The sequence below is a fragment of the Mugil cephalus genome, chromosome 5 (genome assembly GCF_022458985.1).
Source record: "Mugil cephalus isolate CIBA_MC_2020 chromosome 5, CIBA_Mcephalus_1.1, whole genome shotgun sequence".
NCBI lineage: Eukaryota > Metazoa > Chordata > Actinopteri > Mugiliformes > Mugilidae > Mugil > Mugil cephalus.
In genome coordinates this window covers 9,493,983-9,520,602 of record NC_061774.1, presented here as the reverse complement: position 1 = coordinate 9,520,602, position 26,620 = coordinate 9,493,983, and the positions used below count along the sequence as shown (strand labels likewise).

General features: G+C 43.5%; 2 protein-coding genes across 3 annotated transcripts; one reads left to right on the top strand and one right to left on the bottom strand.

Moving 5' to 3' along the window:
• Positions 1 to 5,539: 5,539 nt before the first annotated feature.
• Positions 5,540 to 16,556, top strand: sesn4 (sestrin 4). The gene is made up of 9 exons (XM_047584667.1): positions 5,540 to 5,761; positions 11,365 to 11,562; positions 11,710 to 11,892; positions 12,115 to 12,360; positions 12,870 to 12,984; positions 13,154 to 13,278; positions 13,700 to 13,866; positions 13,974 to 14,118; positions 14,719 to 16,556. Exons 1-9 carry the CDS (start codon positions 5,696 to 5,698, stop codon positions 14,806 to 14,808), a joined length of 1,335 nt encoding a protein of 444 aa, XP_047440623.1. The 5' UTR covers positions 5,540 to 5,695; the 3' UTR covers positions 14,809 to 16,556.
• A 1,103-nt stretch (positions 16,557 to 17,659) lies between these two features.
• Positions 17,660 to 25,471, bottom strand: foxo4 (forkhead box O4). Of its 2 annotated transcripts, XM_047584665.1 has the most exons (4): positions 24,460 to 25,468; positions 23,347 to 23,948; positions 21,024 to 22,559; positions 17,660 to 20,728 (listed from the first exon to the last, which is right to left on the bottom strand). In XM_047584665.1, exons 2-3 carry the CDS (start codon positions 23,785 to 23,787, stop codon positions 21,054 to 21,056), a joined length of 1,947 nt encoding a protein of 648 aa, XP_047440621.1. In that variant the 5' UTR covers positions 23,788 to 23,948; positions 24,460 to 25,468; the 3' UTR covers positions 17,660 to 20,728; positions 21,024 to 21,053. The 2 variants fall into 2 exon arrangements, with proteins under 2 accessions (XP_047440621.1, XP_047440622.1); XM_047584666.1 differs by having other exon boundaries at positions 17,660 to 20,798; positions 23,347 to 25,471.
• Positions 25,472 to 26,620: the final 1,149 nt, after the last annotated feature.

Sequence of the window (26,620 nt, the reverse complement as noted above, 5' to 3'; positions counted from 1 at the left end):
ACGAGAGCAGATTTATAAATCCAGGGACGGTTAGAAAGGTCGGCCTCAATGCTGACTCCTAATTTTAGGCGACACATCTTAACTGCATCCATTTCATGCAGATGTGCCACTTTTAGTCTCTGTGGCCCGATGGGAAATTGAGAGCCGTCACTATGAATAGCTGTAAGGTTATCTCGGATGGGCATTTTGACGCATCGCTCCAGACAGTAGACATTTCAGCATCTTATTTATTTTGAGGTGTGGTCTGTATTTGTGGCATATATGATTTATTTACAGTCCCTGGCACAAATTTCTGTGTCTGTGCAAACCCAGCTCTATAGTCTGACCACAAGCTGGAGGACATATAAATGAAAAAAAGAAACTCTACAACACTTGCTGGATAGAAAATGTCACAAAAAGATGTTTTGGTGTAAAAAAGTGCATATTTCTAGCGTCAGTGAAGGAACAGAGAGGGGAGTTGTTCCAATATGTACCACAAGGGCGAGATGATGTTTAAATCTGTAACCTTGTGGGCTCATTATCATTTGTCCTTCCAGCCCAAGCGCAGCTCTCCACCCTCCCCAGAACAGAAGCTGACATTGGGTCGTTTTAAACCACATGTACACCAAGATTATGAAGTGGCATTGGCTCATTTTCAGTCTTAGCTGCTATTCCTCAAACTTCTTCTTTTTGTTTTCATTTTTATTAGGCACCACCATCTGCTCTTGTGATCAGTGTAGGAGAGGTTGTCATAAATCCTCTAAACCGCAGAGAAGAGACATAAACGGTATGTGCTGTAGCTTTACAGCCGCGGGGCAAGAGTATGCAAACTCCTTTTATAATCCTTTAAACTATTTTATACTTTCCTCAGTTTTAAAGTCCTTGAAATGGTGATTCAGAAAGTCAGCCCCTCGGATTCACAGAGGGATGATGTTGGCCGGGCGCCACAGATTCCTCATTTCTTTGAGTTTCTTCACCAGAGCAGGTTTTGTTTCACAGGAAACGGTTGGTGAAAAGCAGCACGTAGTCTCTTTGACTCTTCAGCCTCTGAACAGTGTTAAGAGTAACAACAGGAAACGCTGTTTGTCCACTCTGCTCAGAGACCGCATTAATGATAACGTTTATTTTATTACCAACAAGCTTTTTTTATTTTATCTGATAAAACTTGTCCACGTGACTGGTAAAAACCTGTTTCACCCACATTTAGTTACGGTACTAAGAGTTCATTGGCCAGGTTTTGTGAGGTTAAGATGGCATTTCATTTAGTCTGATTTTAAATATCAAACTGGTTTCAAATGCCAAAAGACTGAGAAAAGTCTGTACTGTTTGTTTCTTGATGAATTTCAGTGGAAAGAAGACTCTCTGTGATAGGAAACCTGTTGGGACAGATGCCTATCTTCAGTTCCTTTATTTGGTATAATGTGTCACAGCTGACAAGTTAGAAAGAAACATTTTATCGTTGTGTGGTTAAACTGCTATGGTTTCACCGCCGCAGTTTAATTAAGTATATGGGTTCATTTTAACATATAACCAAACCAAGGAAATGTCAACAACATAACAGAGTGAAAGCACTCGAAAACATCTTAATCAAATGCCAATCTGTTCTCTTATGAGTCTCATCAGAGAGTTATTAAACCCGATCTGACATCTCTTTATAAAAAAGCTGTTTACATAGAGGACTGTGTTCAGAGTCAAACTGAAAAACCTCCTTGCTGCAGATGTTTTGAAAAACATAACTTTATTCCGTTCAGATGCAGTTATCTGATTTGGTCTGCGTCAGTCTGATGATACAATATGATTCACATGATGTTTGTACCGACTGCATGTGAATCTAATAGAGCGTATTATAGACCCTAATAGAATTTTCCAAACTAAAGTGTCTTCTCCAGCTTTATTCACCTTTATTCACCTTCAAGACTAGTTCTTTAATACATCATGGTAATTGTAGAGCATCATGCTCAGAAATTTAAAGTACTGAAGCTGAGACGACAGTACCTTGAATGTATACACTCGTCAGTTCATTAGGTACACGAAACGAATGATCATTGGATGAGTCCAGCTTTTGTCTTTGTCTGAGAGACCATGACCCGGATAAAAGTCTTCACGGACATAATGTTCAGTTTACATCTAAATGGTGTAAGAGTGATGATAATTAAACTGTAATAATTTTGGAGGGTGTAATTTGTGGCGCTGTTAAACTGGATTAAATCAAATTGTTATTTAACTACCGACTAAACTGGGGTTGTCAAAATAATAGAAACACGAGCTAATACAACATAACAACACAATGCAATACAAACCATAGCCTCCAAAATGAAAACATCTCTCCCAGTTATTCTGAACCAATGTTGAATATCGTAAACTTCATGAGGCAAAAAATTAGTGCAGGATTGTTAGAATACATTCAATTGGCAAGTGAGTGCTGTCTCAAGTACTATATGTGTGTACATTCATCCCCACTGTGACAAAATGCCTCAACACTGTACACTGGTCCTGTAAACTGAACGATAATTTAAAGCCTCTTTACAAAAGTTGTAAACATTCAGATAATTTTCTTATGTTTCATGTGTTTTCGTGTCCATACTGAATAAAGTCGAAATGAAGATGGAGACTCCCGCGCTCGGAAAACAACTAATTCAGTGGGAAGATTTCTGATAAAGAAACAAACGCCCCTTTCACCAAGACAAGAGTGGACTGAATGAGCCCTTACAACAAGTAGCAACTGGGTCAGAGCGGAGGGTCAATCAAAAGAGGCTGCTTGCAGCGGTCAGTAGTGGATATCACATGGCAAGAGGGAGTCTAATCAATTCTTGTTGTGTATTCAGTTCAGATGAGGACACACGAGCTTGAACGATGTATAAGGAGATAAAGATTTTACTGTCCTACCTGTAAATTTACATACTTGAATGCTATCCGTCAGCCATATGTGTGGTTTTATTCCAACCTCCTCCTGTCATTCATTCAGTCACATCTGTCCATCTTGAGTCTATATTGCTACACTTCTATAGCTTCAGTAGTATAATCCACTTTCACACTAATTGGAGGGTAATATTCTGCTCAGTCCCTCCATGTATGTAGAGTTTTTATTTTAATGTGTAAACTTTAAGGGTTTTCAATGGCCTTATACACACCGACGTTGACATATTGACACATGAACACAGACGGCTGCTACAGATTTCAGATCACATTAAAATATTGTATTTTGTAGCATTAGACGAGAACTCCTCCGATTCCACACATGATGGTCAGTTTACCCATCACATGGATTACTTCTAAGCCTGTAAAACTAGCTGTGTCATGTTTTCATCTTGAAAGAGGGTTATTGTCACTTCAGTCAGTCTTAGCTTGGAGCCTAAAACTGTGTACAGAAAACCTGCCCACAGGTTTTCTGTACACAGACATTAGGAGTTTCACAGACTCTGAAGAGGGTGTCAGCCTGCATCGGGGTAGTGTCGGATCGCGTGTTTATGCTTTGGGGCCTTTGCTGCATGGCAGTCTGTATGAAATGACTTTATGAAAGTGATTCTTTAAAAATGTCTGATGAAAATAAATAAATAAAAGTGCACAGGCCAGAGTGTGGTCAAGGGTCTAACCTTAAAACTTGAGTTTGACCCACAGACTAAACATGATTTCTTAAATCCATTTTGTGCAGGATGACAACTAATGAGTGTTTGAGATCCTAGTCTTTGCAGTGTGTCTTGTGCTACTGGTTGTTGTCTCCTTATCTAAATTCAGATTAGGAATCAAAGATGGAGGAAACAAATAGAAGAGATAAAAGCAAACAAAGGAGAAAGTCAAAAGGTTCCATTCAATACTACTAAACTCTCTACCACGAAAATTGACAATCAACAAGTAGCAACTGCTTGTTTCTAATCATAATAAAGGACAAAAACACAGAAATGCTCCAGGAAGAATCACAATAAATAAACATTTACACAGTAAGTCAAAATGAATGAAAGAGCGCACTGTTTACCAGCAGATCTGGATGAGTCAGGAGACGTCACGTCTTCCTAGGTAGTCTTAATTCTTCCTCTTGTAAATGACGAATACAGGCTACAGTAACATGCTGACCAAGAGTTATTTCCTCCCTCACACGAGTACAACATGCATACATGGTTGGCTAACATCTTTGCACGCTTTCAACACACACAAGTGTTTTCAACTGCAACTGGGTGCAGAAACATTTGGAGTGAGGTGGCCATTAATGTTGTGTGTAGGCTCTAGGACATTTCCTACTTTTTTACATGTTTTTTTTTTTTGGTTAGGTAATCTAACTAACACCATATCCATCGTTACAACACCGTTACCATTTCAGCAATTAAATGTGCTGTTACAGCGGCATTTTCTCCTGGAGGCCAAGGAAAGTCACGCTTCCTCCTTACGCCAGTCAAAACATAGCATCTTCATCATCTAGTCACTGAATAAAATGATGTGAGTTTATCAAGTTTGTGTTGACATTTCATTAGTAAAATTAGCAAATGTAGGTAAGAAATTTGGATTTTTTTTTTAAAAAAATATATATATATATATATATATATATATATACAAAACTACACTACAGCAACAACTTAAGATAAAATCTGGCCAACCCCTAAACTAGGACTTCGTACAGAAAGGAATAAAGGTTTTCCAACTCTTAACGTGAGGAACTACACGTGCACTGAGTGGTTGCTGGTAGCTCGGAACGTCAGTGGTTGATTTACTGGCCAGTGGTTTCTGAAGTTACATGAAATAGTGACACACACGTTGCAACATGCCCTTTTATGTCCGAAAAAGCATATAGATCGGGGTTTTTGTTTTACTTGTCAAACAAAAAAATCCCCACGCCATGCCACTGGTGCATTAGAAGTGTGAAGTGAAGCAACTCGTAGAAGCGGTCATCCGACTTGGCTCTCAGAGATCGAGAGATCTGATGCAAGGGTGTTTTTTTTTTGTTTGTTGTTGTTTTTTTTTTTACTTAAAAAATGTAAAGGCACAGCTACTTTATTTGTGACTTTTATAGTAATTCACTTCCTTCTCACTGATATTGTGTTAGCAGGGAACTTTGGGCTGGCTCTGGGATGTCTTTGTGTCACATATATATGTGTGTGTATATATATATATATATACACACACCCACACACACACACACACACATATATATAGATATAGATATATATATATTAGTTTAGTTATGTCCTAAATGGACAGGGGGGATGACTACAACAGATAAAAAGTTAATGCAGAAACCTGACTGTGGTTTAAAGGCAAATTAAAAAGAGTCCGTGAACGCGTCGCGTTGATGTAGCAAATGTTTCCTGTAGTTAAATGAACGCAGCTACTACAAAATGCAGCAGAGAAACACCAACTGTGTATTCTTAGGTTCCTTCCTAGAAACTGCCCCGTCCCAGGAAGTCTGACTTCTGCTCTCTGTGCTCCTCGGCCTGTTTTGCGTCTCTGCGCTGCGCTGTTGTTTTGCAGATGTTCATTAGCATTTGGATCTAACCCCGAGGCAGCCGGCTCCGCCTCCTGCGCTTTGATTGGGCCCACTGTTACTGGAGCTGTCAGCTGGGCTGTAGGAAGGCTTTCTCTCCGTAGTCTGGTCTAGCCTGGTCTAGTCTGCAGCTACAGACACAGAGACAGCCAGGCTCCCCTCTGCCTTTGTTAGCTAGCAGGGAGAGAGCACCACGAAGGGACACAGCAACAGCATCCATGCAATAGCACAGCTTTTTAGAAAATGATCATCTGTACAAATAAAATGGAGTACCCCCTAAGAACCCAGTACCAGCGAGTCCAAAAACAGGTAGGTTACAACATCCTCTAACATTATCCGGGGCTTGGAAAATAGTGCCAACACAATTAAAGCTAGCGGCTAACTGAGCGGTGTTCATTCATTTACCGAGGGGCTCACGTTTATAAAAGGAATAATATCTTAACCTACTCTCGTACTCGCCTTTGCTGGCATTTAAAGCTGTAGACGGCACATTGTGGTGTCAGATAGAGGAGGCGAAAGATGAAGTTTGTACAGTCTTGGTCCTTTAAAACTTTTAAACACCAGTTAGTAACGGAACGTCAACGGCTGCGCGCAGCTAACGTTAACATCCTGAAACTTGTAACTAACGTTAACTCAGCTCGGCTAACATGTTAAACCACGGGTTTTTTTTCTAAAAACAAAAAAGGGGGGCAACACATTTGTGTTTTTACGGCTGAATTTCGGTGTAAAGGGGCTGTCACCTTTGCCCACCACCCGGAGACATGTCGCGGTTTCGTTCTCCATCCGTTAAAAATGTGTCACGCAAAGCTAACATTAGTGTTTTACCGTCGCGGTGCTAAAAGCTTGAATTAAAACGTCAAAGGTGAAATCAGCGCCTTGTTTTTCAGCTTAACATCTCAGTGGCTGAGCAAACGACTCCGCTTTGTTGTTTGTCCGCGCATGGTTTAAGTATTTCCTTTTAATGAAAGGGTCCTGCTGTAGTTTTTATTCAGATATCGCTGATTTAGTTTAGTGTGTAGGAGCGTTGAGGGCTGCGGGGTGAGGAGAAAGCTGCAGGTGACGATGACATCATCTGAGGAATTGGGAGAAAAGTGTCAGCTTGGTGGCTGTGAAGTAATGCAGAGACATTTATTTACTAAAAATAACATCCAAGCACGGGTTATTCGCGCAATAGTACACCCGTAAATGCTAATCCCACAAAGGAGCGTTGCGTCTTTCCCTCATCTTAATGATGTCGACTTTTTATTGTGCTGTTTTTGCTGGCTGAACTGGACTGCCAATCAAAGTTGTTTTTCTCCTCCGCTGCTGTTTTTCCGCCGTGCAACAGGAAGGGGGCGCTGTCTCGAGTGCATTCCCAAAAATACATGTTTGCTGCAGATTAGAGTCCAGAAATGGACCAAAAAAACAGGCAGTAATGTGAGCAGCAGCAGCAGCAGCTCTGCTCAAGTGAGGAATGCTTCTTTTAAATTGCATGCTGCTCATTTGTACGTGTTTGTGATTGGAGACACAAATAAGTATTTGTGCGTTTCAAAGGAAAAATAACATCTTATCTGGCTTTCATATGATATTCTACACCCTTTTGCCTGTGAAAAGGGAGCGAAGGAGTCATAAATTACCCTATTATCAGCGAGTCTTTTCTACCTGCATCTGGTCATTGATCTACCTCTCTGACACATCCAATCACTCATCTGCTCTACGCAGGCTTATTTTTCTGCCCTTTTCATGCCGCAGCACAGTGTTTTGTTTGTTTCGTGTTGTGTTGTATGTGCAGCTCCTTTCCCTCCCCTCTCCAAACCTCTCCGGGCTGCAGCTGGTTTGTTTTTTGCACTTCTCCCCGAGTTCAGGTTGCAGAGCCAAAATCAGCCCCCCCTCTGCTTGTGTTTCCGGTGAGGGTGTCGGGGAGTTAATGTCGCCAGGACACTGGCGCACGATAAGGACGGACCCCCTAAAGGCTCAGTCGGAATGCAGATTGAATGTCCTTCTCCTATATCTGCAGCAGCCCCCCCTCCTGCAGCCCACCGCACACACACTTACACACTGCATGCACACATGCACGTCTCATCTCGAGCTGACACATTTACCCTTGGAAGACGCCTGGCATCGTTTTTCCACTTCTTTGTGTGTCACCTCAGTCCGGCACTCTCTTCATATCCACCGGCTTGCACAGTGCTGCTGTTTTGTTTGTCAGCCTGCTATCAAAGCCCGTCTTTGTCTCCACTTACCTTTCCTCCCCTCAGTGACGTCACCCCTGTTTTTCATTTCATCCCTGCCTCTTGGTCCTCTCTGATCAATAAACAAATGACCTCGCCTGCGTTGGGAAGGGAGGATTCCTTTTGAATGTCAAATGATCTGCACCTGTGAAGTTTTGCTTACAGCAACACGCCCTGTGTCGGTTGTTTTTCTTTTTAATATATTTTCGCAGCCAGGCCGCAAGTTTGAATTCCTCTTGAGATTTGAATACAGTAGCACCCATAATATAAACATTGTTGTCTGCCTTTGTCAGGCTTATTTTTGACAAGACAAAACCGTCTGTGTTACAAAATCAGTTGCTGCCGGGCATATTGTGAGCAGAATTAAAAGGCCTGTGTGCATACGTCCCAAACCAAAAGATGCTTTGTAATGCACGGTTGCCTGAATGATGTGTTCCTCGTTGCTTCATATGTCCACCCACACGTGCTTGTTACCAGTTATTATTTTTTTTCCGTTTTATTCGGGTATTTTTCCGTGTGGGTGGACAATAAGGAGAGTATCATCTTATCAGAAGTGCTGCTGTGTGCAGCTTCTCTGGCTGCTTTTCTGGCGATAAGAATGAAGTGGCGTGCATGGGTGTCTGGGCACAGCTTTGACAAACAGCATCTGTCTAAACCTCCTCCTGCAGTGTATTTAAGTCACAAATATTGATTAGGTCGGAGGGAAATGGGTCTTTTAAATGAAGTGCGATGGATCACATTTGTGGCTAAATACGAGCTTCTCCAAAAATTAAAAGTTTCTGTTCCGTTTAGCTTGATTTGATCTTTGAATGAGCCTAGCAAAAAATAAATTTACCGTAAATTGGATGGTAGATTTATCTGAATTGTTTTTGTGCTGTCAGCAGTTAAGCTGCGAGATTTGTCATTTCCTGCTTGCTTGTAGTTCCTGTTTCAGTTTGCCTCACTTTGCGGTATTTGCCCAGACATGTTTATGAGATTACGCAAAATACCAATTTCCTCTTTGATTGCGTGATGCCATCGATGACTAACCCCATCTCCTCTGCTGCTAAAAGGGTGAGCATTGTCTCTTATTTTATTCGATAAAGGACAGAATGTGACCATTAAATGGTGGCTTTTAGCGACTTGTTGACATCTGCGATGTGTTTGTCACCTTTCTCTGGAGCCCATTTAAAGACGTTTGTACTGTGGCGTGTCCTGTGTGGGCACCGGGTTCACAGTTCAGCGCACAGCTCTGTCATTTTGGCCTCACCTTGTCTAACAACAGCAGTAACCTTGTGCTGAAGTAATTCTTGTACACAAATAGTGTTTCTCCCTTTGAACAGGGGACAATGAACGGGCCAACTGCCTGTGTCCTGCCCAGGGTTAATGCATCACTTGGTTTCTATTGACGTCCCACTGTGCTGAGGTTTTGTCATGGTGTGTTTTCTGTACACGCCAAGGAAACCTAAAAGCCAAGTATATTTATTGTCATTCTGAAAAATACACTCACTTGCCGGTTCGTTAGATACACTAGTGAAAATGAAAATATTCTAATATAACAGCCCTGCACTGAATCTTAGACTGAAGCGAGAGAGATGTTGATTCAACTGTGTTTTCATTTTGTGTTTCTTATTTTTTTAACCCTAACTTGAATCACTGCCTTTTTTACACTGATTCAACATAATCTAAACATTATAACAATCGTGAAGCGGATTTAGTGCAGGACTGACAGGATCTTGATAAGATCTTGTAAATAATTATAGTTCTTGATATTTTCTTTGTGATTAATAAATTTAAACAAATCTTAAGTTTCCTCACCAAAGATTTCGAAGTACTGCACGTGGACCATTTACAATCACATGATCAGACCAAGTGGAAATTCCTTCTTACTCCACAATCGCGGATTGGAAATAAAACGTCCTACATGTTAAGTGAGACTCAAGGCATGTTTTTCTGTACGGTGTAGGCCTCTGTTTCTTTCAGCGTCCAAGCCAGTTAGCGTCTGACGGAGCAGTAACCTAGATTCTGCAGCGTGGCACACAGGCATACATGCAGAGGGATACTTGTGTGAATGTGCTTTTGTCAGGCTTTGATTGGCAGGCACCTGTGTGCACTACGTCGCCTCCGCATCGTTTCTCATGGACGCTGACAGGCGAGAGCGGGTCAGGGTCCGTGTTTCATTCAGTGCCAACTCCTCAACCCCCCCTCCATTTTTTTTTTTTCTGAATCCTCCTGCTTCCTTTGGTTGTATAAACTATGAGATTAGGAAGATGTAAACGTCAGAATGAGATGGGTTGTTTAATGCGTGGAGCGTTAAAACATCTTTTATGGTCTGAGAATAGATTCTATATAGGTCAAGAGGTGGAGCCTTGCGCGTGATCCGGAGGAAACCCTCATCCACTGCAGCAAGAAGTGAAATACCACATGGAGCTACCAGCCAGATAAACATGGTGTCGAATGCCAAAGAGGGGTACGGGCCTAAAATTAAGTAATAAGGCCCGCTAGTTGATATTTGCTCCAACTAGCCGTGACATAAGTTGAGGTGTCCGTGATTTGACAGGTCGGTAATAATCCTCGACAGCCGTTTGTGCTGTTATAAGGAGAACTCTTTGCCAAAACTTGTACAGTTGACACGGCAGTGAACTATTTGGCATGTGATCAGCGCTGTACACTCGAGTTTCACATGCGGGGGAACTGAGTCCTCGCCCGCGGCCCGGCTCCCGTACACCTCTTCCTAGAGGCCACCGTGCGACCGAGGGAGCTAATAAACGGCTGTGCCTATGAGGGCAAGCCAGCTTCCCTCTCCACATGGGTCTGTTTCTCTTGGCCTCGGGCTCCCCAGCCCCGGTCGCTCCCATGTTTGTGTGTTTGGTCTCATCCATTTCTTTGCTGCTGTCGAGCTTCCCTCTTCAAGGCCTCCTAAGCTCAACTTTCACATTAGTTCCTTCATCTGTGCTTCCTCCCAGCATGTAAATCCCCCCTTAGAGCAGAGTTTTGGGTGTTTTTTTTCCTGCCACACACCGACCAGGATTTTTTTTTTTCTTACTTTAATTTCACAGAAGTGGACACCTGTTAATCCGCAGCACTTCTTCGTCATTTAATAATGACATAGTGGATTTAAATGAGCCTACTTCAGCAAACCCGACGGCCTGCGAGTCCACGAGCTCCCAGCTGAGCTTCTGTTGTTTGCTTGTTTTATTTGGAGGAAGAATAATGTAAGGAATGTAGTCATTTGCCAGCGGTGCCGGTATCACAGCACCGCGGCGGTTCTTCGTCCAAGTCTGCGTCTTGTTAGTTGATTTAAAGCCTGGAACATGACTCCGGGCCAAAGCACAGTCTGAGCCAGTCGTCGCCGAAGTCCAACATCATCAACCTCATTTGTCTGCAAATTGAAATCTAATAATTGTCCCCAAAGGAAATGGAGCCATGTGTTGATGGTTTTCGTGTAATTTCATTAAATCTATAAGGACTTCTTTAGTATATATGACCAGTGTTGTGGAGGAACGTAAACACACAGCACATAGATCAATGTAATGTATGAAAACATGTACCGCCGTCATTAAACTGACAGTTCTTTAGTCTGAATCCCTCAGCTCTTTGTCTCGCAACTGCTTGTTTTGATCAACTAACTGTACGAAAAAGCCCCGAAGATAAAGGAATTTACGCAGAAATATCCTTTAACAAACAACCTCTCGTCTCTCCCTCTGCTCCTGGTTCCTGCAGGTGATGGTGAACAGTGAGAAGGAGCGAGTGTCACTGCTGTTCATGAAGGCTCTGGTCAGCAGGGGGAGCGTGGACGCTGTGTCCCAGCAGATGGCGTCTCACCCTCAGTACTTGGAGAGCTTCCTGCGTACGCAGCACTACATCCTGCACATGGACGGCCCACTGCCGCTGCCGTACCGCCATTATATCGCCATCATGGTCAGTGACCCCGCCGCAGGCCAAGAGCCTCCTCGGTTACTTTCGCATAAAAATAAACAAACACAGGGATCACGCTAGTATTAGGGCTGAATTAAAGACATGGTTTAATCTGCCTCCTTGTCGTCATTCTGTTCCTGTCACTTCTAGGCTGCGGCGCGACATCACTGCAACTACCTGGTGTACCTGCACTCGGCTCATTTTCTGAGGGTGGGCGGGGACCCTCTGTGGTTGCAGGGTTTGGAGGCGGCTCCCTCTCGCCTTCGCCTCCTTGACCACATCAACAAGGTGCTGGCCCACCAACCCTGGCTCATAGCCTGCTCACACATTCAGGTACGGGCCAGAAAAACAGAGACAAAACCGCACGTAACCAAATGCACATCACCAGTAATCAGACTCTATTTAATGTTTTCTCACTGAATTATTTCTCATTCTCATCTTCTGTAACCGCTTTGTCCTCGGGAGGGTCACGGGTGGGCTGGAGCCCGTCCCGGCCGTCGCCGACTTAAATCCTTTTTCCGGGAATGAAGCAGCGTTTTATTCGTGTTTCCTCAGACTCTGCTGAAGTCGGGCGAGCAGTGCTGGTCGCTGGCCGAGCTGGTGCAGGCTGTGGTGATCCTGGCCCACTGCCACTCCCTCTGCAGCTTTGTGTTCGGATGCGACGCCGACTCAGACTTCGTCCCGCTCTCCAAGTCTCCTAACGGTACCCCTCCGACCTTCTGTCCCTTTGACGCTGCCAACGGCAACACCAACGTGCCTCAGTCGCTCGCCGCTCCCTCCGAACACATAACACGACGACGGGTAACGGGCTCTTTCTTAAAAATCGCTGAATGCAGTCGGTCTGTTTAAATAATCAAGTTTTACCTTTTGACATCTCTAGTGACAAGAAAAATAATATGTGCAGAAATAAAACCATCTATTATTTTTTCCCAATATTTTACCAGCCAGTTTATTCTTAAAAAAAAAAAAAAAAAAAATGACAATAACATCTGCAAATTGCAGACTCACTAGAAACCACATGGTCTACAGTAATAGAAAAAAAATGGGCATCTGACTTTGATTTTCTGTCTACTGATTATTAAATTAGCATTATTAAACAGTATTTCATTAAAACAAACAAAAATAAAGCAAAGCTCATAGTCTAAAATAGACAATTGTGTTCCCTGAAGGAAGTGTGTAAATATGTTCTGTATGTCTACATCTGCTGATGTTAAATGCAGCATCAGGATATTTCTAGCCACAGTAGCAGAGGCCGTCTTGCTTCTTGTCTTTAACTCCGTCGCTCCATCTCCCGGTGTTTGTGCCGACAGTCTCTGGACTCCAGTTGTGACATGATGTGTCTGAAGGAGAGGATCCAGAAGTCCCAGGAGGAGCGCGAGAAGAGAGAGGAGCGTCTCCTGCAGACACAAACACTCCAGCAAACAGGTAACCCACAAACAGACCCGCTCAGACGTTCCCACGCGCCTCTGACGACCGTCTGGGGCGTTTAAATTGGGTCACATGGTGTGAAACTCGAGCGTTGCCACTCACGCTCGGTGACGCACTCTCACCGCCTCACCGACGTCTCCTTCGCTTTCGTCGTCTCTTTTTTTAGACATGGAGGAGGAGGAGGAGACGATGTGCTTCGCGGACCCGTCGCGTTTTATCACGGACCCCGACTTTTGCTATCAGGAGTTTGCGCGCCGGGAGGAGGACCACTTCCAAGTATTTAGAGTTCAGGTGAGCGTGGTTGTGGTTGCACTAAACCTACAGTATGTGTGCGATGACATTTCGGTTTACGGCTGCAGGAAACCATTGTTTCCGACTGGCTGGCAGGTTGTCTGCCTCAGTTAGTGCATCAAGCTGATCAGCAGCCAAATTAAGATGTAAATTTGGTGTCTGCAGTCAGGCAGCCTCAGGCAGCGCAAGTTAATTGATAGTATTTTTAACACATTAGTTGGGCACCTAAGAATCCATGGCAGAAAATAATAAGTAATGGTAAGAGGAACTATATAAATGATATAAAGTCAGCCAAGTGTTTTTAGGATTTTACCTCATTTAAATGTGCAATTCTGTAGGTTTTTCTCTGCTTTTCTTTGTGTGTGTGTGTTCTCATTTTCATGTCAAACCCTTGCGCTGACTTGTCCCGTTGACCCTTTAGGACTATTCATGGGAAGACCACGGCTTCTCTTTAGTCAACAGATTGTATTCTGACATCGGCCACCTCCTTGACGACAGGTTCAGGAGCGTGACCACCCTCCCGTCACTGCACAGCGCCGACCTGAAGAGGGCGATATGGAATTACATCCATTGTGTGTTAGGAATCCGGTAAGACTTTGTTTTATTTATGTGCAAACATCCTCTCTTAGTCATAAGTCACACTCTGCTTTTTTATCGTGTTCAGTGGATAAAAATGTGTGTGCTTTTGCCCGCAGTTACGACGATTATGAGTACGGGGAGGTGAACCAGTTGCTGGAGCGAGATTTGAAGCTGTACATCAAGGCCGTGGCCTGTTTTCCAGACGCCACAAAGACTCCAGTGTGTCCGTTGAGTTGGACTCCACTTAAAACATTAGAACGGGTAAGAGGCCTCTCTACGGACCTGTTAGAGGAAAAGGACGCACGCTCACTTAGTTGAGACTGATGTCAAAGTGAATCCAGCGCAGAACTGCAGTGAATAATTATGTTTAATAAGGCTTAAAGTCGTGCGTGCTTTGGGGAGAGGGTGGATCCACGTTGAGTCTAAATATGAAACTACAGGCAGAAGCCAGCTAACGTAGCTTAGCTTAAAGACCGAAAACAGAGGGAAACAGGTAGCCTGTCTCTGTTCAAAGGTCACGAAATCCCCTGGGAGCCCCTCTAAACCTCACTGCTTGTCACGCGTTTCTTGTTAAAACCCAGTGTTGTCATCGTCACATAGAAACCTATTGGTCAGACTTAAACAGGATCTATGGCTTTCTGGCATCTCCGTTAGTTTCCTGGCAAGAGGTCAGGAAAAAGGCTTATCGTCGTCTTAACGCCTACATCTTTTAAACCGATTGAACAAATATACATGTTTATCATTGAGCCGTTGAAGTGCTTGTAGGGTGGGACGTCCTGAGACAGAGTATCTCCAGCCTTTGCTCCTTCAACCAACAGAAAACAGCGTTTCTGATGAGTCAATCTCCCGTTCTCTCCTCAGATACACGTAAACCTACTAATCATGGAGGCCCGGCTGCAGGCGGAGATGCTGTACGCGCTGAGAGCCATCACTCAGTACATGATCGCCTAAGTGCCCGGAGAGGCGCAAAGTTTCAAAAAACTCTCCGCCGGTACAGAGAGACCCAGAGACGTGAGGATAAAAAGACATCTCAGCAGCGGGCGGAGACGTGGGGACGGGAGCGGCACTTTTAAAAGGACACAGAGCTCCGTTGTTTTGCAGCTGTGCCTCATGAATGTGCTTTTCTTTTTCAATGTGTTTATACCATAGTGTGCCACACCACCCTCCTCACCCCCTCCCGCAAACGGTCTCGTTGTGAAGTCCTCTTATCGAAAGGTTATGTGCAATGATTACTAGTACTTTTAATTTTTACCTGTTGTCTTGTATTCCAGTCTCAGCAGTATGTTACCAGTGGCCAATACTCTCCTTTAGTTTGACAAGTATCCTTTTGTATTAACTATGCGTCTCCAAAACGACCCCCCACCCCTAAAAAACAAAAAAACAAACTTCTTTTGTACAAGTTGGATGAATGTTACTGGGAGACCAGGGCCTTTGTTTTTGTTATTTTGGACAATCCTAGTCAGTGTTGGATGAGGACGTTCATGAAGTGGACTGTGAAGGACGACTGTTTTCTTTGTATTAATGCTGGTCAAGAACAAACAACAGTGACACTGCTGGAAGAGATCACATCACTATAGTTTCTTTTAATAAGCACTTTTTTAAACTTTATATATTTATAATGCAAGGTAGCTCGTAAGTAGACAAAGAGTTCGTGGGTCTGACACCTTTTCCTCTAAAGTGTATAAAGACTTCTTTTTTTTTCTTTTTCTTTTTTTTTGACTATTTTGTCCTCAAACTTTCAGACTTTGCTTTCGTAGTTCACTCCAGAGTGAGGTTATGAGTGAAGGTACAGGATTCTAGAAATGTTGTGTTTCTGTTACATAGAAGGATTTTAAAGGTAACGATGTTTGCAAAAAGAAAAAAAAAAAAAATGAAATCTGTGACAAATCTGACGAGGTCTGAGAGCTGAGACGTTTGAGGACGATTGATGCTGAGCTGGATATGTTCAAAGTGTCCATCAGTAGATCTGCACCGGCCTGAAGTTCAGAATCAACTAAAGCTTTTTTTTTTTGTGAGCTGTATCAAAGCCGATTATCAAGTCGGAGTCCGCGGTATGATTTGTAAAGCAGAACAATGTACGAACCTGTTGTTTAAAAACTGTATCTGTTTGTTTCTCGGTTTTATTTTTACAGTTTTGTAAACTTTGGGGTACTTTTTTTTGTTTGTTACTGGGTGTGCCGATAGGACCTGCTGGTTGTAGACTGTTTAGCGTTAGGACTAGTAACCGCAGGACGTAGACGTAGAACTGCATATCGATAAAAGCAAAAGTGCTGTTAACACAGGTGCCTTCAGGCTACAACTGGAGCGCTGCTTAAGTGGAGGGACGACTGGAGGCTGGACGTGGGCTCGGTCGCAGCTGGAAACACAGCCACCTGAAACTTTTCCTGCTTCACCGGGAACAGTTTTGTTTCTTTTCCCCTCGTGTTTCTCGGCACCATTTCAGATTAATACGACAGCTGTGAACGCCCGTGTTTTCTATCAGACACCTTCTACGAAGCCCCAGCAGCTCATCTAGAGCCTTTGACACAGATGGATGTTAAAAATGTTCAACTTTAGCGGATTAAACACAAAAAAAATGGACCGTTATGTTAAAAAAAGAAGAAAAAAAGAAAAAGAGATCAAGTGAAAAGGCAAAAAAACTGTTTTTGAAAATGTGAAAAAAAAATACTGTTTTCTATAAAGATGCTCTATGAAAATAACTGATGCCTTGTGTCTTCTCTTCTTTTACATATTCATTAAAAACATGGTCTTCAGTCTTATTACCACCTTGCGTCAGACTAGGATGAGTTTTCTGCTCATTTATAACCCAAATTCAATTTTGTTGGCAACGATTAAGAAGGTTCATTGGATATGCAGTGAGGGGCTCTTAAATCATTAGTCATTTCCTGGTTATTACTTTTTCTAGCTGCCAATAAAATTCTTAATTATAAAAACACTCTGTGTGTACGAGGGAATACAAATGGGCAAACAATTGTACCTTGATTAGAAAATGTTAATTGGATTTCAAGTCACACATATTAGAACTTAAGGTCCATAAGGAGCTTTTTTACTGAATCGTCAATAACATCACAGTTATTCTTGGCCTGTGAGGTTTAAGTTCCAATCAAAGCAGCTTATCTGCTCAACAAGACTGGAAATTGTGACTGAAAGTCTCACAATACCTCACAAAATCAAAGATGAGCTAAGGAGAACTCACCCGACTAGAGGTTGCTGGATACACTAGTGAAAACTGATGTATTCTAATAATCTAGTACTAAGATTTATTGACCTAGTCCCTTCCTCTTTCCTACAACTAATTAAATATTTCACGATAAAGCAACATCTGAGTCATCTTCAGTTCAGGTTGAAGTTGTGTAAGAGAAGGTGATAATTCAGCTCATGTTTCTGGAGGATGTAGTTTGTGGTGCTGTTAAGCTGGATTGAACTAAACACAAACACCGTCCTATTACGTAGGATTACCCGCTGAGTACAAGTGGGTTGTCGCAATAGTATAAACACGTAGAATGGTAGACGACAATACAGTTCAAACCTACTACAAACCACAGCCTCCAAAATGAAAACATCAGCTCTGTGCATAATTTAAAGTGTTGAATACCACAACCTTCATAGAGCCACACATAACACACAAATACATATATATATAAAAGTTACAATGCATTGACTTTCACTAGTGTACCTAATTAACTGGCGACTGACATATTTACATTATGTGCTACTGTGTTCATTTTTACGGAGAACTCTATGGACACCAGCAGCCTCTAGTGGCGGAGCTTCAGAACTAAACAGAGTCAGTGAGACCAAGTGGGTTAAACAGTTTATTGAATTGTTTTCTGTTGTCCAGAACTGTTTGTCATCTCTGGCTGACTTTACATTGCGTAAAGAAAGAAATAAACTGAAAGAAGGGGGATGAGAAAGAGAGAAAAAAAACTATCAACATTATATATATATATAAAAAAAAAAATTAAATTGGCTTATGCACAATTTGTTGTTCTTACCTTTTCCCTACAGATAAAAACGAAACAAACTTTGCCAAATGCTAAAATACTGTATCAAATGGGGCAATTTTTTTAAAAATTCAAAACATACAGGGACTAACTGCTACGTTAAGAAAAAAAATATGTAGATAGCTGTTGTTACATAAAAGGGGGAGATAGAAGCAGGCAGCAGTAAACTAGACATTAACGCCTGGAGCAGCTGCAGACGAACTGCTCCTCCACTGGCTGCAGACTATCAGCTGTTAAAAAAAACACTGGGTTTGTATCATATATGTCTTTCTAAAATAAGTACTTATGATTGGATATAATAGTAAAATCATGCATGTTTAAACAAGCTGGTTTTTAGTTTCCAGATTTAAGTGACCAGGTTGGGGTTGGGAGGGTTAATTATCATACATGTAAAAACATAAAGAGGGGAAAGGACTGTTGATTGCGTGCTAACTTCTACAATAACACCAAATTAACATCCTTGTGCCGTACACAGAAATATCAAAGGCCCTGATATGCAACTACTGCATCATGGCGTCCTCCGGGATCACAGATGACATCTAGCACCATTTTTTTTAAAGAGAAAAAAAAAAACCTTTGTGAAAAGAAGAGAGTGCTTTATACAAATGAGAGGCTAACATATTCACACAGCTACAGTGAAATGAGTTTAAACTGCAGGGATGTTACATCTGGAGACGAATTTAAATACACAAAAATTTTAAAAGAGGAGGAAGATGACAAAATAAAGTCACAGAGTAACATCATGCTATAGTGTTTTAAATATTGGCAGTCAAAAACAAAAACAACAAGGGATAGGCTAGTACTGATATACATGGCTGGACAGCTAGAATAACTTGATCTAAAAGAAAAAAAAAAAAAAGGGAAGATAAATTTGAGATCAACTCTTTTTAAGTCTCCAGAAAAAACAAAACAAAGTGTTGGTTTCCAGTCTGCCGTAACAAAGAAATTGTGCAAAATAAACTTTTTCTTTTTTTTTTTTTGCTCTCATCTGATTACGTCTGTGCAGAACCGTTGTCCCGTCGTTGTTTTTGTCCTCCGATAGACCCTGAGAGGTAACGGTTGTCTCGTCTTGAGATGAGAATTCTGCGAGCGTTTCTTTCATTTTCAACGCAGATTTAAAAAAAAAAAAAACAACAACAAAAAAACAAAAACAAAACAAACTTGGATTCAAAGAAAAGGAGGCAGACGCCTGGTGGGAATTTAAGATTCAAACGGTCAAGTATCTGCCTCACGTCGCAGGGCGTCTTTTGCAAAGCTTATGTACACACCGAGGATACTGTGTCAGGCCCAAGCGCTCCCTAAATGCCATGCAAATATTAGTGTTCCTTTGGTTATGTAAAAAAATCTACATGCATCTCATCCTTTACAAAAATAAAAGTATAGAAAATCACCGTTAAAAATGGTCTGAGAATGCTTCTTCCAATGTAAAAAAAACCTTGCCATTAGTAATATACTCATATGTATTAATATCTGATTCATTATCTCCACCTAAATTGTATATTAAAACTATAATCTAATATATTCTTTTTCGTATTTCTCAAAACACAAATTATTTAATTTCTTTAGTACTGAAGAGATTACAGTGTGAGAGGATGTTCTGACGTGAAGCACCCGAATCCCCTCCGATAATATCAGGAAACAACGTTAAATAGCCTTCAAGAAGTGATTCTCTTTTTCCTTCAAGGTGTCATTTAGCTCTCCTGATAAGTCTGCATAGCATGCCGTCGTGTGCAACGTGTACATCGCATTGGTTCTTTTACAGGATCATTAACTCTTGTTGAAATGGTAAAACCCAAAGTAATGTGTGTGTTTAGTTTCGGGCTCCCTGTGTCTCAGGAAACCTAAGTGCTTAGAAAATGCACAGGCTCGAGGAAAGGAAAGTTTTTTTTGTTTTCTTTTTTAACTCAGGTGGACCTTTTGACAGTGGAGGCATACTGCGGTCTAGGACAATGTAATACTTAGCTGACCAATCATTCATTTACCCTTGAATGCCCCGTGTGTAAATTCACAAATCACATTTCTTCATTTCTTCTGTTAGTACATCTGCACATCAGGGCTGTAAAAAATACCCTCTAAGTGACATCTACCTTAACACGCTGGATGAAAAAATGCCAAACTGCAAATACATACCCTCCTAACTGTCCAGTCTTTTTTTTTTTCTTTCTGCTCAGTGATAATCGGATATTTAGTCCGGGCAAAAACATTTTATGCCTCCAGTCGTCCAGGTATTTACCTTCCACCTGTTCAGCGCTCTCTACAGACTCTGTTTCTTTTTCTCACGGTGCACCAGACTAAGCACACCTGATTCAGATGAGCAAACGGCAATTCATGCTGTGCAAGTGTCAGCGCAAAAAACTGGCCATTTCTCAAAAAAAAAAAAAAAAAATACACAGTCCATGGAGTTTTCAACACAACACTATCTACATCCAAAGGTACCGTATCCACCCTAAAGCTATTCTGGTGTAAAGTAACTGAAGTGTGGACTCCCCGGCGGAGGGGGAGCGCGTGATTTGTCTTTTCACTCTAAAAACGTCATGTCACACATCTTTAAAAATCATCAGTTCGAATTAAAGAAAAAAAGAAAAAAATGGCCAGCAGCCAAATTTTTTGCCAAGTGTTATTTAGAAAAAAAGTAATAATGAATTGAGAAAACTTGTGCATAGTAGCCGGAATCTTCTCCCCGTCCTCTGCATGTCTTGGCACGTGACATGGGTGAGGTCTGGTTTTGCCGTTTAAAGTCCAAGAGAAATGTCGCATTAGGAGAAAAAAAAAAAAAAGAAAAAAAAAGTGTCCTCAGCCAGCAGGAAGGAGGGGACACGCCGGCTGCTCTGTCAGGTTGTGAGGTTATCTGGATTGGACATCAGTTGCTGCGAGAAAAGACACGATAAGAAGGTCACTTGTGTTGTTAGGTTGACTGGCTCGTGAATCCACGTGTTGCTGTGTGACATATGAAACAGCGACAAAATATTTAATTAACAGTGATATAAAACAGATAAAAGAAGCAACTTGACTTTATTTAACCTTTCTATTATGTTTGTCTCCCAGGAAATTAAAAATGATCTTCCTGAAGTCGTTTATTTATAATCACACTAAAAGATCAAATATTCAGTTTCCAGCCTATTAGAGGATTAAATCTCAAAGGACTGGTTGTGGAGCGTGTACCTGGCTAACGTCACGTGGTCAGCTGAAGAATTAGCTGGGCACCCAGTTGTGAGCGGAGCCCTGTGTGGTGGCCGGCCCCGGGTAGCCTTGGCCTCCAGGCAGTATGGGGTCAAAGTTGAAGTCGATGCCGTCTCCGTCCATGAGGTCACTGTTGATTATGTAGTCCACGTCGCAATCCAGGTTCTCGGTGAACATGTCTATGTCCAAGTCAGTGGGCAGCCGGTCCTGGCCGGTGGGGAAGCAGGACGGAGCTCCGAACTGATTCATCCCCTGCAGGTTCACGCTCGGATTGGCCGAAGCGACGGGGCCCCCGTGATGGGAGCCCACGCCCGACACGGTGGCGTGCTGAGCTTTGAGAGCAGAGAGCTGAGACGGGTCCTGAGACATACCTGAGAGGATCATCCCCAACCCCATCTGAGCGTGATGCTGCTGCTGCTGGTGTTGGTGAAGGTGATGTTGCTGCTGTTGTTGTTGTTGCTGCTGCTGCTGCATCTGAGCCTGCAGCGTGATGGGGGCCACGGTGTTCGGCTCCAGCCCTTTACCCAACAGCAGCTGGTTGGGTTTAGGCCTCACGCCCACCACGGGTGAACCCAGACCCATCAGTCCCACGCCTCCGGGATTGGGCATGAGAGGATCCACCTGGGTCATCAGGACGTCGCTCGGGGGAGGGGAGTCTGAGGTGAGCAGCGCTTCCAGGCTCGAGGGCACGTGGGTGCTGTAATGGCCGCTCCCACGAGAGCCTGAGCCGGACATGGGGTTGAAGAGGGAGTTGCTGAAGGTGGAAGGCTCCTTGCTGGTGGGGCCGCACTGAGAGACCGTGGCCTGGGTCCCGCTGTGAGTGGAGGCCTGCGGGAGGCTGGGTGACTGCAGCTGATGGAAGGGGGGGAAGCCTGGGCCTCGAGGCAGCAGAGTGGAGGCTGAGGGCAGCGGAGTGGGAGGCGCCGGTGGGGCTGTGCTGGGACTCGCCCCCCCCTGCTGCCCGGTCATCAAGGTGAGGCCGTCAATCAGGTCCAGCTCCTCCAGGGTCTCCGTTAGGGTGGGGGCCAGGCTGCTGGAAGCGTATCTCCCCAGCAGACTGTCCTCGGGCAGGTTGTCGTCGTCCTCCTGACCAGGAGCGATGGGGGACAGGCGTCCGCTCAGGGTGCTGGCGTTGGAGCTCGTGCGTGGGCGAAACGTGGTCCACATGTCAGAGTCATCCAGGCTGCCACGGGACGAGGGGCTGCTGCTGTTCCATTTGGGGAACTGCTGGGACGAGTTCGGACTGTCCGCCCCCCCTGAACCTGTGCTGCCGTCGCCCTGCAGCACCCCGCCGGCGCCGCCCAGCCCGGCCGCTCCCGCCTGCTTCTTGGTCTGCTTGGCCCTCATGCGGCTCTTCAGCAGCTTGCTGCTGTTGTCCATGGAGGCGGCCCGGCGCCGGGGGGCCTTCCCCGTCTTCCCTCCCTCCGGGTTGAGCATCCACCAGGAGCTCTTTCCTGTCGATTCATTGTGAACCCTCAGGAACTTGTTGTGGAGTGATAAATTGTGGCGGATTGAATTCTGGAAGAGGGACGAAAAATCAGAAAGAATTAGGTTTGACAGGTCGAGTGCTTTCCTTTCAATTCAGGATCGCCCACCGGAGTTAAAACTATCCTACCAAAACTAAAGCACAAATACACCTTGAGACAAATTACAGAAAAGGAAACTTTTATCTTTGAGAATCACGGCCCAATATTGAATCATCTAGACAAACCTAGGAGTTGCATTACTCTACAGATAAAGTGTATATCTCATCTCATCTTAATCCTTCACTAGGGTCGCGGGGGTTGCTGGAGCCTATCCCAGCTGTCAGCAGGCGAGAGGCGGGGTACAACCTGGACAGGTGCAGGGCCAACACATAGACAAACAACCAGCCTCACTCACACTCACACTTGGGGTCAATTTAGAGAACTAGTCAATTTTACATCTACATTTTTGAATTGTGCAAACTTGAAAAAAGGATTAAAAACTGGCTATGATTGGTTCCTTTGAAAAGACTGGGAACTTGTGGTCTGCACTACCAGTTCAGCGTGAGAGCACTTATTAGGCCAGATTTATTTCAAGTCAGATGAGACCATTCAACAAAAGGAAAAAAACAAACAAAAAAAAGACATAATTAAAAGTGCTGCTTTTAAGAATGAATGGTTTGTTTCAAATAAGCCGAATGGAAACTACACTTTGTATTTAATACTGTTGATATTACGACATGTGGTTGCATTTTGTCCATATTTTACCACCCACAGAATATAACAGACGTCTGCGGACCAGACGATCTGTATTTGTATTAAAACGAGCAGCATCAACTCACCTTCCAGCCAGCGGAGCTGTTGCTGTCTCCTTTGTCTCTGAAGTAAGGCACAGTTTTCACCATCCACTCGTAGATCTGAGCCAGGGTCAGCCTCTTCTCAGGTGAGTTCTCGATGGCCTGGCTGATCAGGTCCGCGTAGCTCTGGTTCCCCCACGCGTTGCGTCGGGACGAGCCTTTGCGAGGGGTCGCGCCGGCTCCGCCCACGCTGGACAAAGCCCCGCCCTCCGCAGCGGCCGCCGCTTTGTCGGACTCGGATGTGATTTGCTGCGGCTCGGGCTTGTCCTCGTCGGCGGGCGGGGTCCCAGCGGCGGACTCGGTGCCGTCCGCGACCTCCGGTTTGACAGCCGAGATGTCGGGTCTCGGCAGCGGCCACGTGCAGGAGCGAGGTCTGCTCTGCGGCTCGAAGTCCGGGTCAATCGGGGGCATCGACGACTCGTCCATGGCGGTCCTCTGAACTTCCACTCAACTACAAGCAGCTGCTAAAACATCCACCTTTAAAGTTTAATGGTACCTCTGGGCCCACGATGGGCTAAAAACAACAGCAATATGCTTCTCCCGGTGCGGGGGTGTCAAGTGAGGGGCCTAGAAAGAGACGTAATAATCTGGACACACCAACAGCCTCGGTTAATCCTCAGATTGGAGATTAGGGAACCCAAATAATCTCCTTAATAGTAACTATCATAAACCTTCCGATTTATAGAGAATGAAGGAGGGCTGGGACCTCGGGCCCTTTGTTTGAACGAAATAAAAACAAAAGAGTGGCAATGAGCACCACAACATCTGGCTCTACAGATGTTTGTGCTCACCTGGAAACGAGTCACAAAGTCTTGAGATAAAAAGTAATGCCATTGCTCGGAATAATAAACAAATTTAAGTATGTTGTAAATGTGTTCTCTTTAAAAAGAAAAAAAAGAAAAAGCCAAACAATTACGAATTATCTGTGAGGCAAATGTCTCAATGTACAGGTGTTGTACAGTAAAACTGTGAAGACTGTGCAGGGATTAGCCCCTGTCCGTCTGAGCTTGTAAACAACGCGGTGTCTGAGCTAAGACAAATAAAAGACTCAAACCTTCCTTTTCGAGAAAAAAAAAAAACACACAAACAACCACTAACCGGTTAATCAGAGTAAATTGTCCGGTTTGTCCAACAACTGCTCCAAAGAGTCTTCGGCCTGTTATATTAATAAAACGTCCAAACAGGTTTCCAGCAAAGAAAGGTGTACAATTTATGGTTTAACAGGTTTTTATATATATAAATATATATATAAAGGAGAGGCGGTGGTAGAAACGTAGTAAGAGAAGTCCGTGCCTCAGGTCTGCACGATCCGCCACATTGCGTCCAGGCGCATGTCACCATCTGCCATGTTTCTCCACACTCCTGCCGCCGCGGCACACGATGTGCGAAGAAGCCCCGATAGAAAAAAAAACCCTCGACCGAGGCCCCGAGCTAAGGCGATCTTCGCCCCGTAGTCTCGGTAAGCGAAGCTCGCCGCGTCTCCTCCGTGCTGTCCTGAAGCTGGGGCGCCCGGAGGTCTGTCGGCTCCAACTCGCCGCACTTTGAAAACAGCCCGATAGCCACCGTAACGTTAGCTGCGTTAAGCTCCTGCTACTCCAGAGTTTACAATCCGTGGAAAAGTCCGTGAAAAGCCACCGATAACTTCCTCCAAGTCCCCGCTTCTAACCGGCGACGACTTTTGTGAAACTTCTTGTCGTCGTGGCTGTCCAAATATTCACTCCTTCACTATCTTTTCGACTTGTTTTGTTTTGTTTTGTTTTGACTCGAGGCGAAGACTCCCTTCTGACGTCTGTTTACCACTGTCAGGCGACGCGCTCTGCGCCTGCGCGGAGCGGAACTCTGGGAAACCGAGTGCTTCGCGTGACAGCAGAGGCGTAAACAGCAACATGTAGGCTACCTGTTAGGATGCATTATGTAACAGCTCTTGAAAGTTTGCCATGTGGGTTAAGGCCATTCAAGGGAGGTGAGACTTCTTATAGACCACAAAACAACCGGTTGTAACTCTAATCATAAGATATTGTGTGGGTTTTTTACTGATAGGGGTCCTAAAAGGAAAAGGGGGGTATTTGTTGGGAAACCATTGAATAACTGGTCCAATTAAGATATGAATGGATTTTAATTTATGGTAATTTAATGAACGTTTGCTTTATATGTATATATGTATGTATATATGAGCAAAAACGACTTCTAGCCACAAGTGCCATAAATAATTCAGGACCTCCACCGATGATGTTATACCTTAAGGTTGTAAATAGCTATTAAAATTTCAACATGTGTGACTATTTGCCAAAACATTCAGTATACTAGTAAAAATGAATGCATTCTGATCTATTCTGATATATATGTATTTGATTTATTTGTATTTGACCAAATAATTCACAACTTTATGAGCTTTCAACTGCATCTCATAAAGCTCTGTTGAATGGACATCTGGTTTGAGTGTTAAAGTGCGACAGCACTCACATTTACATTTAAGATGTGACTTAGTGTGCACTGTGTGTCATTAGTGCATTACACACTGACATCTTTCTTCTTGAAAAGCCTGCTATGGATATGTAAACTAAAAGACAAGCTATTAATGTAATCTATATCCTATAAGAAATTGTTCAGTTCTGCCGAGGAACTAAACATAAAAGAGCATTTTGGTTTATGGTTTGTCATCTCTTAACTTGACACTTTGTGTTTTACTCTGCAATTTTTTCTTTCTATGATTTAGATCTAATATTTAGACTCAATGTCAGGATATACAGAGTTTCACTACAGACAGTGTCTTCTTTTATTGTATGATCTTTGGTTGCTGCAACTTTTTCCAAATTCATAGTAAACAACATGTAAAAAAAACACATGCAGCACCACTGTTGTCTGACACTGGATGGGCTACTATGTTTGCCTTGTCTCAGAAGAGTCTGCCGTTTAAACTAGACATAGTCTTTTATGTGGTAATCCCTTTTATTTTCAATTCTTGTGCGGCTTCCTGGTCATTGTGTTGAAATGTAACACACCCTACCGATACTGAACTCCATCTCCATCTTTAATGTTTGTCTTTAAACCCTGCGCTGCTCCTCATTAGCTGAGTCATGGCTAAGAAGAGGCTGGTGAGAGGCTTCCTGTGTAAAATGCCTCAGTGGCTCCAGGTGTCTGATAGCCAGGTGCAGACCCACTTTCTCTGTGCTCTGCTATGACTAACCTAATTGCACATGCCGTGGCATCAACACAAGCTATCTGCATGCTATCTGCAGGCTCAGTGCTGTGTTTTCAC

Bases quoted from the DNA above. Each gene is read 5' to 3' on its own strand.
- sesn4 (XM_047584667.1), top strand. From the start codon at position 5,696: ATGATCATCTGTACAAATAAAATGGAGTACCCCCTAAGAACCCAGTAC. The intron at 5,762-11,364 runs GTAGGTTACAAC...TGGTTCCTGCAG, and splicing joins ACCAGCGAGTCCAAAAACAG to GTGATGGTGAACAGTGAGAA. The intron at 12,361-12,869 runs GTAACGGGCTCT...TTGTGCCGACAG, and splicing joins AACACATAACACGACGACGG to TCTCTGGACTCCAGTTGTGA.
- foxo4 (XM_047584666.1), bottom strand. From the start codon at position 23,787: ATGGACGAGTCGTCGATGCCCCCGATTGACCCGGACTTCGAGCCGCAG. The intron at 22,560-23,346 runs GTGAGTTGATGC...TCCCTCTTCCAG, and splicing joins ACAGCTCCGCTGGCTGGAAG to AATTCAATCCGCCACAATTT.